We start from the raw sequence: 14,650 nt of genomic DNA, 5'->3' as shown, positions 1-14,650 counted from the left end.
ATTTCGGGTCTTTGGGTCCAAATGGGTGACCCGATCTACAAAAAAATTACATAGGTACACATGTAGTCAAGGATCTAAACATTATTCTAAAACAACACTTTAAAATTTCTGAGCACTAATTTATTAGTAAATTTGGTTTGGAATATGCACGTTTTGGATGTCGTGGCTGGAGTTAACATTTTCCTGTTGAACTGCGCTCTTATTAATGTGTGTGGTATCAAGTGCCCCGCCACCAGGGTTGCCACTTTGGTAAATTGTTACCAAAATTGGTAGAAAAAATTTGGGTTGGTAAAAAGGTAAATTTTTTCTCATTTAGGTAGATTTTTGATGAACTTTCCGTTCCCGATTTATTGTTCGTAGTTATCTTTAAATATATTATAAATTTCTTTGCATTACATACGTATAAATGTATATCTATATAAGGCGAACATATCGCGCTCCATTCAAAACTAATTTTACTGTAATCCCGAGGAACTTTTGATTGCCCAAATATTTTATATGATTATTTAAATATATAGAAAAAATTTACAGGTATGTAATTACGCACCATGATTGTTCGCAACAAGAATTAAATCAACGCCATTTTTTATCAATGGAAAAAAATAAAAAAAATCAATGAGAATTTTAAGCAGCACATTTTTGGCTATACTCAAATAGTATTTGCTTTAAAACTCCATACCTCAAATTGTTCTAAAAATTCTGAGTAAAAAATTCGAAATTTAGACCAAAATTTTTGGAATTTTTCTATATGTTGTATATAGTTTGAATCCTCGATTTTTATGGATTTAGTTAAAGCAGCAAACAATTTTTACTCGAAAAATATTGCGAATATTAAAAAAAATCACTTTTTTGAGTCACTGTATTTGTCTATAATAACTCGAGTTGAAGTTTTTTCAAATAATAAAGTTTCATTGTTGCCTCTAGTTTCATCACTTCCGCTTTTGGTTGAAGGAAACTGAGAATATGCCAATAATACGACCCAAATACCTTATAATTAGTTAAATAAAACGTTCTTAAGATCAATTTTAATTCTTATTGAAATAACTAAAAATAAAAACTATAGTTTTAATTAAAATAAATAAAAAAATAATAAAACTATAGTTTTTATTAAAATAATTATAAAACAGTTATTGGTAGATATTTCCCACGTTTGGTAGATTTTTTTCAAGTCGATGGTAAATATTTTTTTTCGTCAGTGGCAACCCTGCCCGCCACCCGTCTCTAAGTGCTCATTTACACATGGCGATTTTTGTTGCCGCAACTCGACGTTTGTAGGAGAGAGCGTGACGAGGAATGGAGAGGGGCACCGAATTGCTCGTGCTCGGGCAACACGCTTTGTGCTCTCGTTCGTCTGTGTAAATTGAGTTAGCGATTCACAGCTGACAACAACAATTGCATACACAAAAATCGTCGTGTGTAAATGAAATGAGCAACACCAACAGGGAATGTGAAAAATCGCGTCGACAAAAGTTTCCGTGTATAAACGCAGTCTAATCACCGTCTAACACAAAAACAGTGGGCAATAACTAAAGAGCGAAACAAACCACACCAACAGCTTGTCAAGCATACTTCAAACCTACTTTTCCCGTTTCGCCATACATCATACAAACAAGGCTCGTTCATGCGGATAATTTTAATTTTCTTCCGGTGAAAATTTGCAAATGATGCCATCCATACCAAACACAAGCGGTTTGATCAAATTTCAACAGGACGGTCAAAAATAAAAAAAATTCAATTTTTGTTCAATTTCCCTCAAACAGCTTGTCAAACCCTAAAGCACCCCCTATACACCACACAACATGTTTGAGCTAAAGGGAATTTTCGCTATGTTTGACAAGACGCTTGTGCGGTGTTTTTCGCTCTTTAACATTACCAATACATGATTTTACAGTCCACATTAAAATAAAATAATAAACAAATTCGTAACCGAGACATATGCCAGTTAAAGTTTTTACTTTATGGGAACATTTAAACAATAAATTTTTTATAAAAATGTTTGCATAAAACTGCCCTTGAAGACTTCTTCTACTATATTGCAAATGCAACCCTGCGTATTTTTACCAGTTCCTCCTTTCTCTACCATTCTCAATTTCAGCCAGCATGGTGTAGTTGTATTTTGTGTTTATTTGCAGTTTACGTTTTAGCCAATTGCGCAGGCGCACATTTTGCCCAATATTTTACACCAGTTTGTTTTCTTTTCCTCTTCCATGTTTCTGCTTTAATTTTTTTGTTTCAACTTTCACTTTGTTGTCGAATCCGCCGTGTGTGCACATTTGATATCGACTTGATTGTGGAATTCAATCAAACAAGGTCAACGGAAAAGAACTCCAAAAATAAGGCGTACGCGTTAAGAATATTAGAATTCTTACCAATTTTGTAGCGGCTAGTCCATAAACTATTTATTAAAAGTTGATGTGTGGATCTGCAAGAAGCCAAGTGTTTGCTAACAGGGAGTATTAAAATTAAATGTGCTTGTTGTTGCACTACCTCCAATTGGATTTATAGGAGCACACAATAATCAGCAACAAGTGGTCGCGGTGGCACTTCGTAGTATTTGTTAATTACATGAAATCAACAGGTGTTTGTGAAATTGTAACACATCACAATGACCTCACGATATGAGCGTATCAAAGCTGAGTGTGTCGCGCGCAAAGTCCTGTGGGAGGACCCAGATTTCGCAGCTGTGCAATCGTCAGTTTTCTATTACCAAACTCCACCATTCACTTTCCAATGGCGCCGCATTGCAGAGTTCGCCGATGCACAGCAGGCGTGCTTTGTAAATGAAGGTGAGAACTTTGACGTCATTCCTGGAAAAATGGGCGATCGTTGGTTGGTGTCATGCCTGGGCGTGTTGCATTCACTACGCAATCTATTCTACCGCGTGGTGCCTGCAGATCAAAGTCTAGACAAAGCAAACGGCGTTTTTCGCTTTCGATTATGGTGGTGCGGCGAGTGGGTGGAAGTGCTTGTGGACGATCGTCTGCCCACAATAAATGGTCGTCTCGCATTTTTGCAGCCACAAGCCTCACATTGTTATTGGGCTTCACTGCTGGAAAAGGCTATTGCCAAATTGCATGGATCTTATGAAGCACTAAAATATGGCACACGTTCCGATGGTCTCAGTGATCTGCTTGGTGGTGTAGTCGAGTGCATTCCCCTTAAAACGGGCACCAATGCTACAGATATGCTGAGACCGCAGCAACTAAAATCCCATCTGGAAACCACCTGCATTGTTACTTGCATTGTTGCTGCTGGCGGCGCTGCTGCTGGACAGCACAAAAATACATCTGAGCGACTAGCGAATGGCATTACGTTCAATGTCAACTACAGGTGAGTGAGCGAGTGCGTAGGCAGACTTGTATTGCCGTACTAATACGTATCGTACAATTTAGTGCACACCAATAGAATTGCTAAAACCGTTTCTTGAAATCATTGATATATATTTGTTTTTGTTTTGGGCAGACTTTCGTCTCTGGACAAAGTGGAAACGCTGTTGGGAGATGCAGTGCAGTTGGTGCGTTTGAAAGATCCACTTTCCTGCAACGCTTTCGATAACAATGCTACATTTGAAGGCGACTGGTCAGCAATGTCTCCATCGTGGGAGCGTGTTTCGGTGCAAGAACGTGACCGCCTCTTTGGCCAACTCGACGTTGGTGAATTCTGGATGTCTTTCCTTGAATTCACACAGACGTACACCAGCCTCGAATGCATCTATCTTGACGCCGATACAGCCAAAGACGAGCTCACATTACAAGATCGACCAAAGCGTTGGCAAATGAAAATGTTCCAGGGCCAATGGAAGCGTGGTGTCACAGCAGGTGGTTGCCGAAATCATGAATCATTTCACATAAATCCACAACTGCTGTTGAATATTCAAGAAAAGCAGGAAATTGTGGTGGCTTTAAACCAACACACAGCTGTTGAACCAAAAGTCATAGGATTTTCAATGTACAAATTAAGTGGTGCAGCGAATGGCGGCAAGGGAAAGTTCAGCGAATGCCTGCCCAAAGAGTTCTTCAAAACCCAGGTTAGCTTCCTGAACTCCGATTACGGCAACACACGGCACGTCAGCTATCGCTGTCAGCTGGAAGTAGGCCAATATGTGCTCATGCCAACCACATACGAGCCTGGCGAAGAGTCTAGCTTCACTGTACGCTTCTTGGGTACTGCTCCTTTGCGTCTATCGCTGCTTGAAACACAAACCATGATGCTACTCGACCCCTTCCCAGCACTCAAGAACGAAGTTGAAACAACTAAAATCAAAAATGTATGCCAATATGAGCCAGTGTTCATGCAGCTGGCAGACGAGAATAAAACAATCAACTGTTTTGAACTACACGAACTGCTGGAGGCGTGTTTGCCCAACGATTATATCAAAGGTTGTGCCAACATCGATATCTGTCGTCAGGTGATTGCATTGCAAGACAAGACTGGCACCGGTCGAATCAACTTCCTGCAATTCAAAACGTTTATGGTAAATTTGAAATCATGGCAAGGTGTATTTAAAATTTACACAAAGGAAAAGGCGGGTGTTTTACGTGCCGAAAGATTGCGTGATGCGCTCTATGATGTCGGATTCCAGTTAAGCACCGAGATTATGAACTGTCTGATGCAACGCTATATTCGGAAAGATGGCACTTTGCGATTAAGTGATTTCGCCTCGGCAGTGCTGCATTTGACTGCCGCATTCGACTACTTTCAACGCAAGGACCATAATCAAGATAATGTTATCGAAATTGAAATGTCCGATTGGATAAAGTGTGTGCTAAGATGCTAACTGATTTGGGGAAAGAAAAAGTCGTCGTTACTAGTTCGTATTTTATGTTACAAACTTTTCTGCGCTAGTGCCTTTTTGAGCTTAGTTCAATTTTAAAGTGCAATTCTTATTCTTAGGTCTATAAAATTGTTATAGTTATTGAATGATTTTACTCTTGGAACTCATAAACCTACAAGAACTTAAAACAATTCGAATATTCGAAAGGCAGTATATGTACATATGTTCACAGCTGATGATGAAACGGTTGATACTTTTAGATTTGAAGAACTAGTGAAATTTTCTGGATATGTTGATAAAATTCTCATGATTTCTAGACTGCAGAACTTAAATGAAAACAATCGTATATCGGAAGAAGTCACGAAATTAAATTATTTAATTGTTTTGCCTGAGTTTTCCAAATTATGTATATATTAGCAGTTCTACGAAGTTTAGGAGCTTGTTTCAATTTATACTTTGAGTATTCTTACCCCAAGGACAATCAGACCAAGCAAATTGTTGTTAATTCATTTATATATGTTTGCACACACGCACATACTTAAATTTCATCTTTAGAACATATTTTTAAGCAAGACAAAATCTCATTTTGTTCATTGTAAAAATTTACAATATTAAATATATACATATATATCTATGTAAGCATTTGTACATTGCAGTTGTAAGCTTCATCCACATTATTTTAAATTAATATAATTTTATATTTCCCATCTTCAACGGCATCCACATTCCTTGGCGACAATTTGCGAGAAACGCATCAAATTTACGCTATCCTCATTAACGGAGTAGAGTATTGATATAGAGGCCAGCTTAATCGGCACACAACATGGTTTGGGTAGATTTGGTCGCTTCAGATGCATCAATGTCTGTACAATTGCATGATTAGTAGCATTATTCATGGGCGTACCCAAGGGGAAGTTGCATTCACCCAAGCAAAAGTAAGCTTCGAAAGTCTTTGGAGCAATAACGGATTTCTCCATGCCCAAATATTTAAAATCCAATGTAAAATTGCGGCGCTCACAAGCTTTTGGTTGCTCGTAGATTGCCTCCGGATGTGTAAAACGCGACAATGCTGGCGGCGGTTTATGTCCAAAGGCGTCAACATGACGCTCACGACGTTTATGTTGTTTTGTGGAACGCTTTTTCATTTTCGTCATCAAATCGGGACCATTGAAGTAACCAATTATGAAGGGCTGCAAACCAAGGCTATCAGATTGCGTATGCGCTGGTACTAATCCCACATCAGCCGCTGCCAATTGTTGTAATTTAAAAGCTGATGTGGATGCAGCTGCTCCCACAAGCGGCGAATGCATTGTGACGCCAACAAGTACTTCATTGCCATAGAGCGTTTGCTGCAGTGTACGAAAATGTAGCCAGTTGTTGAATAAATGGGTTACATTCAATTCCAGCCAACCTCTGAAGTCAGTGCTAGCGTTTATAGAGGCAACGACGAGCAAATATTGACCAACTGGCTGGTACAGAGAAATGGTAAAGTTACGTTGTTGCGACGCCAACGCACTCATGCCGTGCCTGCCTACTTGGGGATCTTGATATAAACGTACTGCTGCGTGAATTAACTCCAAATCGGATGGTATATCGTTTAAATTAAAATTGAGTAGCATATCACCGGAGAGTGCCGAATTTGTTGTGAAAGGTGTGGCTGTAGGAAAACGAGAAGGTAAATCAGTTTGGAAAAAATAAATTTGCAACAAAGATACACTTACGTCTACTAGCAAATGTGATTATGTTGTTGCTGAGTTCTATCTCTCTACGATCAAAAGCTGTTATAAAGTTTTCATCAGCAACTGCACGTCGGTGTCTCGTCTGTTGCTCGACTTCGGGCGAATCTCCTTCATCACTTATTTCTTTGTAAACCTCAAGCAAAAATTTTGTGGCTGAATTACTGTAATTTGGAAAGTAAATTATAATTAAATGTACATCAAATAACCACGAAATTTTCCTAACAACTCACCTCAGCGATGGCTGCCTTTTCAGTCGTGCACTAGCCGGACTTAAACCTAATAAATCCGCCAGTTGTATCATTTCCTCATCTGAATGGCCACTCTGCGCAATTACGAATGATCGCCAGCACAAAAATATTAACATCATACAAAAACTAAACACTTGGTGAAACATATTTTTAAAATATGTTTTGTTATTACTGCACTTCGAAAACAAATGAACCTTCTGTAAAGGACTTCTGCTTATATACCGAAATTGTTAAATGATGGCAGGTAAAAGCAACTCTTCAAACGTGATTTACGCTCGTTATAATAATAACAGGTAGCAAATGAGTTTGTATAACATGCGAAGTTTTAAAAAATATCATCTTTTAATCGTGGCTTATGCCGAATTTCCACTAGCCATTAAAATGACAGTGTATGCCATTTAAAAAAAATGCCATGAGAAAATGAACTATATGACTATTTCTTTAATGTAATGACACGATTTTTTTTAACGCCCGACTTTGTCATTTGCCATTTTTGCCATTTAATGCCGAGTGGAAATCCAACATTATTCGGGAAAAATTACTAAAAACGTTCGTAACATTTTTAATTATCTTGCTATTTTCAATAACTTTTTAGCATGTTCTATAATCCAACGAAACAATTTAAAAAAAAATGAATAGAGTTAAAATTAAATTAGTACAAATATAATTAACAATTATTTGCATGAGTAATAGCTTTAACCTAGAACGGGTTTAAATAAAAACATTTATTTCACTACATTGGATACCTTAAAGAAGCAGCGCGAAGGAACTCAAATATCTGCTAGTGGCATTATATAAAACTGTACGTACACCTCCGCCTGTTCTTCGGATTGCATCATGAAATGCATTTCCAATAAACCGCTTGAGTCTGTTTTTATTGCTACCTTAGTAGCGGCCGCCAACGCTTTATGCGTCAGACGTATCTCAGTATTACGATAACATGCCGATGTAGTCTCCCGACAATTGAATAACATCATCATATCACTAGTTTTGGCTACTTCAACAAACGTCTCGGTTTTCACCACACCTAATGTTTCGATTTTAAAATGTGGTTGTCGTGGCGATAAAGTAATTCTCAACTCGTCTGCTGCTTTATTTAACTCTTGAAAGAGATGCGCTAACGACGGGCCCCTCACAAAGACGACATTCAAACTAGAACTGTTCTCGTCAAGATTGTAATCGATTACATCATCAACGTTGGTTGTTTTGATGGAGCATTCTGCAGAAATATCAGCTTCGTCGTTGGGTCGCAGCACTAGCACAAGTGGTGCTCCATGACCTTTGTAGAACATTTTTAAGCTGCAAGGAACGCCAGCAAAGAGACCCAAACACTCGGATATGATATTCATGTTTATGCCAAAAGTCACCATATCTACAACGTGAAATTCAGCAAAGCATGAAGCGGTCATATACAAATTGGCTTGCACACATTGGCCTTCTTCTACTGTGACACGTACGCCGTCTTCACTAATTTGGAATTTTCCATTCTGTTCGAGGCAATATTGAATATACTGCATTTGTAATTCAAGTACATTTGGATACTTACATTTTCAAAATTCAATGATTTAATGCCTGTATAGAAAGTCTTGATATGATCCAAACGTGCCACGAATTTAAAATTCGAGTACTGCCGTTGTGTTAACATCCTTATATTCTTTAAGATGCCTTTCTCATAAAGAGTTTTTGAATGTTGCATTCGATTATTGTCAATCCGTGCTATCTTCTGCGTGTATCTCTATAAAACTGATATGCATTCGTTCTTGTAGACTCTTAAATTGTTGCTCAGACACTGACTCCACTTTGAAAGTTGAAGGAGATGGGTGCAACAACTGTGCCAGACGCAATGCCAAAACGTGTGCACAAGTAATTCTTCTTTCTAATTTTTCACTGTGAGAAGTTTGGCTCGCTGTTTGCAATTCGTCTGCTAATCCCAACACACCCACTTTGAATTGAGTACAAGTACAGTAGTTGACGCGTGGAAACAACCAAATTGAGCTCTTGCACTGCTGACGCCTTATTTGTATTTCCGCAAGCTCACTATTTTCATATGTATATATTTGAATACTTTGCTCGTCCAAAATGCTCAAAGCTTCAACAAGAATATCTCCCAAAAGTGATTTGAGTTGCAGGAATAGGTGATTCAGTAGTGCTTCCAAATCTATATCAATTAAAGGATGTTAGTTAGGGTTTTTAGAACCGCTGGAAACCTACCTGAATCTTCATCTAAATCAGCCAAATTACGCTCGTACTCCAGCAGTGCGTCATCGACTAGTTTGGCAAGTATTCGTTTGGCTGCTCGTAAATCGTTGGATTCCAATTGCATTTGGGAACAATTTAAACCGCATGTACTTCTTACGTTTTAGTTAACCTGGAGATATATATATAAAGAAGATTTGAAAATTTATTCACAAAAATATTTTCAAACAAATACGCGGCAAAACAAAGGAGAAGAAAAGATGACGTTTAAATTTTCCCTTTGATATCTTTCGTAAACATTAGACATACAGGGTTGCAAGCACGCTAAGATTTAAAGTACAAATATCGATACTAATTCGTGATTGTACGAAACAAATGCTATCGATAATTAAAAAATGTTCGTTTTGGTTTCAGCTCAACTTGAGGTTAACTTGAGAGCTAAGGCTCTTCTCATATCTCTAACTTTGTTTCTCAACGGTACCTCAAATGGAGGATCTTAGCGTTCTCTACGAAAAGGGCATTTCTTTGTATGAAAATAAGACTGTTTCTCAATTTAAAAATATACTAGTTCTCAACTTGAACTCCAATTTGATTCTCCAATTGGTCTCAAACATATCATTGAATACTAAAATTGAAATAGTAAAATAACATTTACCTTTATGGCTGAAACGACTTACATAGCAGAATATAAATATAAATTTTTATATCGTATTACAATAATTCACTTCACAGTATACAGTCCGACAGTAATCCCGCACTTGATCCACTTAGCGTTTTATTTCATTTGAAGATTATTTACTTTTTGTTGGTAATTTTCCTCTTTATATAGCTTTAGTTTCTCCCTTTGGCCCGACGCCGTCGAAATTCCACGTTTCCTGAGCCTACCGCTGTTGTTGTTGTGATGGCAGCAGTTCTCAAACCCTCAAGTTCTGTCATTATCTTCATCCTCTGACTCTGCAAGCCGGAGGACGAGTAAGTTGGCGGCATTGATAGGCGCAGTCCGGAGTGCTTCTGGTGCATGTGAAGAGATGTTGGGTGTTATGAGGACCTTGCCCACATCCGAGGGCAGGTGATTGCCACTTCTATGTTGAGACGAGAGAGGATTACTTAGAGACTTCAAAATGTTTAGTTCGTATGCACTATTGGTTGGAAATAACTAATTACCGCCTTTGCCTCTTTTTTGGCGGGCAGACATGCATACAATTTTGATAATTTTTGATAATTTTTAATATTTTTCAGAATATAAATTTTTTGAACGTTGGCGTGTCAAATGAAAGCTTTTGGGTCTTTCTGATTGATCGGAGCGCAGAGTTGTGCTGAACTGGTTTTCAAACGAATTAAATGATTTAACTGGTTCAATTTTCCAACAACAATTGCATGCGATTTAACTTGTTTATGAACATGTTTTGTTCATTTAACTGTTTAAGCCCATTTAACATGTTTAGCTCGTCAATTTGAACGTAGTATTAGTTGCGTTCCAGATTCTTCACGATTTGCAGGTTTTACAGGATTTGCTTTTTTCAGCGGATTGTTACGTTCTCTAACTCGCTCTCTCTTGCAAATTTTTTGGGTTATTGCATTTCCAGTAAAAACTTGCAAGTAATGGTAAAAATTCTTCAATTCTTTTTTTTTTTTTTGGTATTGAATGGACCTATCTGATCGGCGTAAGCTACTGCCCTAACGCGCCTTATTTCTGCCTCTTTTAAGCAAGCTGCCAATGGAAATTTTCCATAGTAGAGGTGAGAGCACAGCCGCTTAGGTAGTCACCCTTACTGCATCCTTTTGACATAGGAGTGTCATAAGTAGTTCTGAGTTGATGACCCGATTTCGGAAGAGATTGTTAACCAACGCTGGCAGAGAGTTGCGGAGTCCGAGTTCCTGTAGAGCACCTTGTATATCCAAGAGAACAGATAACGAATGTTTTGTCAAAAAATAGACCTCGCAAGTCAAATGCCAGCTACGCCGACCCCAGTATTTTTGCGGAAAGGTGTTCCTCGTAAAACTACTGTGGTCGGCGAAACCGAAGTTGGACTGATGAGGGCTATTTTTTGATGAAAAAATTACATCGACATCGACGTCGACAACCATAATAGGACCGATTATTTGTGATGCAAATACTTTTCCATTTCAAATATAAGGTTCCCAATGCAATGCTCAAGTGCAGAAGGGTCTGTTTACACTTGGCATGAGTAAACCTGGGCGAACCTTATAAAAACGAGCAGTATTTGGTATTGTAATATACATTTTGGTATCTCGATTTACGTACATATTATTCTTTTTTTCTTCATACATAAATACGAGTACAAGTTTTATTTTAGTTCTGTGTGATATGTACATACATATTTATTTTAAAATGCCTTTGGTTTTATTAAATACAATACTATGTCATTATTTCGCACTTGCTTGTACCAACATATTATAAATTACGCACATGAAACTATTCTTAGTAGACGGTAAAAATTACTTAATTTCTAATAATTACAATAATTAATACATCATATTAATTAACACTTTATAAAAGTATGTATTTATATATATACTTTACATACACAGCTTATTCTATGCTAAATCTCCTAAGTATTTGTGTTTTTGTTTTTTTTTTGTTTTTATAGTTTATTGTATACATATGTATATACTTAGTGTAAATTTAATTACTAATAGGTGGAAAGACGTAATCATCACTCAGACTGTTAATATCAACGTAAGCCGTGCGTGGGCTTAGAGCCTTGTAGAGCTCGGCAAAAGTTGGTCGCTCCTCTGGATTTTCATCCCAGCATTGCGTCATAATAGCATAGACTTGATCAGTGCAAATTTCTGGCTTTTCCAGTCGTTTACCGGACACCAAATATGGAATCAGCTCATGATTGCTGATAGTAGGATATGGCGAAGCGCCCAGGGTGCCAATTTCCCATAAAACGACACCATATGCCCAGATGTCACTTTTGTTCGAGTACACATTGTCGCGAATTGCCTCAATGGAGAGCCAGCGTAAAGGTAGCTGCGGATGAGAGATTAGTTGGAGATTCTATAGTACATATGTACTTATAAACATACATATAGGGTCCGTCAAAAGTTCCGGGATGGACGATTTTCTCAGAGGGATCTGACTTCGACCTTAATTTTCAAAGTTATTTCAGCGTAAAATGTGAAATTTTCGATGGGGACCCCAATTTTTGACCCCGGAATGGGAAAGAGAGTGAAATTATACGTTCAGTTATGCCCTTACATTGGGGGCGCTAGAGGACTCAAGCAAGGGCATATCTGATCATATAATTTTACGCACTTTCCGATTCCGAGGTTGCAAATAGGGGTTCTCATTTTAAATTTCAAAGTTGACCTTGAAATAACCTTTAAAATCAAGGTCAAAGTCAGATCCAAGGTCACCGCGAAATCCATCGGACCTTGTGGACCCTGTACATGCATATATACATACATTTATAATTAAATACTGAACATGTTTTGATGATGAAACTGAACATGGATTTTAAGCCATAATTTATTTGATAATTTAAAAATTGCGTTACATTTTAGGTAGTTTACAAATTTGCATAACTTTTTCTTCCTTAAAAAGAGGGGAATATTTTTTGACCACCTAAATTTCTGATAATTTGAGAACTGAATGTGAGCTTTTTGTGATTTAAAAGGGTGGACATATTTTTTTGTCTTCTAAATACTAAATAAAAATAAAAGCTGGGCAAAAATTATTTGTATTGCAAAAACTGGACATAATTTTTTGTTCGTTGAAACCAAATTTTTAATATTCAAAAACTGGCCATCATTTCTTGGTCATTTTTAAAAGGGCACTAAAAACTTGGCAACGATTTTTTCTGGGCATAGTTTTGGCCATTAAAAAATTGGACAAACATTTCTGATCATTTGATTCTCATCCGGGGCTATGTTATCCTTTTTCTTTGGAGCCTGCTTTTACGTGGCGGGTCCCAATCCCAGCGCTCAACCCATTGCTGGGTGGGGGTGGTTTCGCAACCGCATACACGTTTATATAGCGAGCCGCTTGCTCCAAGACAGACACCCGCTTGCAGCCGCACCTACTGGTGAGCAGACGCTACACACTTCAGTGAGCCCTTAAACCAAATAAGTCGGAGTGGCCCCACCGAAGATCCCTCTCTTTCTGCCGTGACCCAAGGCTCCACTCGGATTGGTTATCTCATCTCGCACATGGGTTGCTCAGCCGGGCCACTATAACTGCTCAGCCGGGCAACTGTAACTGCTGTGTAATTTTTCGGCTACTTAAAAACTGGGGATTAACTTTGAGCAATTGAGAAATGCACCTAATTTTCTTACCACTTAAGGAATGGACATAAATGATTGTAAGCTTGGATGTATGAATGTGACACAAAATATGTATGAAATCTTAGATTTATAAAACGTTGACACAAAATACGAACGGAACTGCACAAGAAAAGCATTTACCGTTCAATAGTCGTTGTCTACTTTCTATCGGCCATTTTTCAAAAACGAAAGATTATAACACTAATAGGCTTATTAAAAAAAATAAAGTAGATTTAAAGAGCTTTGTAAAATGACGTTTTCATACATTTTTTAGTTTAAAAACCTTTTTTAAAGCTACTTTATTTTTTATGTATAGGGCCATAAATCTGTTGATTCATTTTTAAAATAACTAAAAACTTATGTCTAGTTATTAAAAGACCAAAACCCTTAATTAAAAATTTACACCCAGCTCTTAAATGACAAAAAATTATACTATGTCAAACTGAATTTTTTTACAGCTTTTAAATTAACAGTTTTTATAATGCCAAACAAATTTTCTTGTTTTTTAAATGACCAAATATTTGTGCTAATCTTTTATAGGGACCTTACATGGTCAAATTGACCATGACCTTCACGCGTCAAACAACCCATCAAATTTCAGTTTTTCGTTTTGGTTGAAGTTGACGAAAAGCTTGAGAAATTTTTGTATTCATTTATTAATACTAAAATTAAGTCGTATTCATTATGTCCAATTTATGAGCTGCCAAAAATGTATGTGCAGTTTTTAAATTACCAAAAACAATATAAATTAATGAGGTGCGCTAAATTTATGTCCAATTTTTAACTTTTAAATATTTACAAATTTATACTCAGTTTTTGGATAATAGAAAATGTACATACATATGTATTTCTTGATTTTAAATGTTATATTCACGTTTTATGTAATTAAAATTTGCGTTAAGTTTAGGACTGATTTATTAACAAATTTTAAATGACCACAGATTTATGGCTAGTTTTATAACGCCAAAAACATCATAGCTAGTTTTTAAATGATTAAAAAAAGATGTGCAGATTTTTAACTAAACCAAACCAACCATTAAACCAAAAGAAAATATGTCCAGTTAATGAGCGGCGAGAAATGTACGTTTCTACAATTTTTAATCAACCGAAAAATCATGTCCAAATAATATAAAACTAAAAATTGTATGTGCAATTTTTACTTTCAAGCCTACGCGTTAGAATTTTTTCATAAAAATACATACCTTTCGAGTTTTCGTATTGGTATAAATACCATGGCGTGATAGACCGAAATCGGATATTTTCAAAGTTTTGTGATCATCTATCAGCACATTACGGGCAGCCAAATCCCTAAATGAGAGGGTTAATTAGTAAAACAAAAAACAAAAAAACAAATAATGCAGCTGAGTTAACTTCCTCACCTATGCGTGATTTGCTGTTCTTCA

General features: G+C 37.0%; 4 protein-coding genes across 4 annotated transcripts; 1 reads left to right on the top strand and 3 right to left on the bottom strand.

The window, feature by feature from the left end:
* The first annotated feature begins 2,122 nt into the window (after nt 1-2,122).
* Nucleotides 2,123-5,142, top strand: LOC118754837 (calpain-C-like). The gene is made up of 2 exons (XM_036489710.1): nt 2,123-3,330; nt 3,463-5,142. Exons 1-2 carry the CDS (start codon nt 2,606-2,608, stop codon nt 4,775-4,777), a joined length of 2,040 nt encoding a protein of 679 aa, XP_036345603.1. The 5' UTR covers nt 2,123-2,605; the 3' UTR covers nt 4,778-5,142.
* Nucleotides 5,143-5,310: 168 nt separating this feature from the next.
* Nucleotides 5,311-7,094, bottom strand: LOC118754838 (protein screw-like; the record flags this gene model as incomplete). Its single annotated transcript, XM_036489711.1, is given in 3 exon segments — nt 5,311-6,431; nt 6,496-6,674; nt 6,744-7,094. Coding segments are annotated over 3 exon segments (1,290 nt in total). The 3' UTR covers nt 5,311-5,484.
* Nucleotides 7,095-7,187: 93 nt separating this feature from the next.
* Nucleotides 7,188-9,225, bottom strand: LOC118754839 (cell cycle checkpoint protein RAD1-like). Its single transcript, XM_036489712.1, has 3 exons — nt 8,973-9,225; nt 8,308-8,919; nt 7,188-8,248 (listed from the first exon to the last, which is right to left on the bottom strand). Exons 2-3 carry the CDS (start codon nt 8,455-8,457, stop codon nt 7,532-7,534), a joined length of 867 nt encoding a protein of 288 aa, XP_036345605.1. The 5' UTR covers nt 8,458-8,919; nt 8,973-9,225; the 3' UTR covers nt 7,188-7,531.
* A 2,379-nt stretch (nt 9,226-11,604) lies between these two features.
* Nucleotides 11,605-14,555, bottom strand: LOC118754836 (tyrosine-protein kinase receptor Tie-1-like; the record flags this gene model as incomplete). Its single annotated transcript, XM_036489709.1, has 2 exons — nt 11,605-11,955; nt 14,450-14,555. Coding segments are annotated over 2 exons (457 nt in total), but the record flags the coding sequence as incomplete, so codon positions are not given.
* Between the last annotated feature and the right edge of the window lie 95 nt (nt 14,556-14,650).

Source organism: Rhagoletis pomonella, unplaced genomic scaffold (genome assembly GCF_013731165.1).
Source record: "Rhagoletis pomonella isolate Grant_MI unplaced genomic scaffold, Rhpom_1.0 Rhpom_scaffold_04725, whole genome shotgun sequence".
NCBI classification, from domain to species: domain Eukaryota; kingdom Metazoa; phylum Arthropoda; class Insecta; order Diptera; family Tephritidae; genus Rhagoletis; species Rhagoletis pomonella.
Note: the sequence above shows the minus strand (reverse complement) of the source record. Positions and strands in the feature narration are given on the sequence as shown.

What these genes read in the sequence shown, in the direction of transcription:
- LOC118754837 (XM_036489710.1), top strand. Translation starts at nt 2,606, where the DNA reads ATGACCTCACGATATGAGCGTATCAAAGCTGAGTGTGTCGCGCGCAAA. An exon ending in ACGTTCAATGTCAACTACAG is followed by an intron (nt 3,331 to 3,462) that starts GTGAGTGAGCGA and finishes TGTTTTGGGCAG; the next exon opens with ACTTTCGTCTCTGGACAAAG.
- LOC118754839 (XM_036489712.1), bottom strand. Translation starts at nt 8,457, where the DNA reads ATGCAACATTCAAAAACTCTTTATGAGAAAGGCATCTTAAAGAATATA. An exon ending in AATCATTGAATTTTGAAAAT is followed by an intron (nt 8,249 to 8,307) that starts GTAAGTATCCAA and finishes TGCCTCGAACAG; the next exon opens with AATGGAAAATTCCAAATTAG.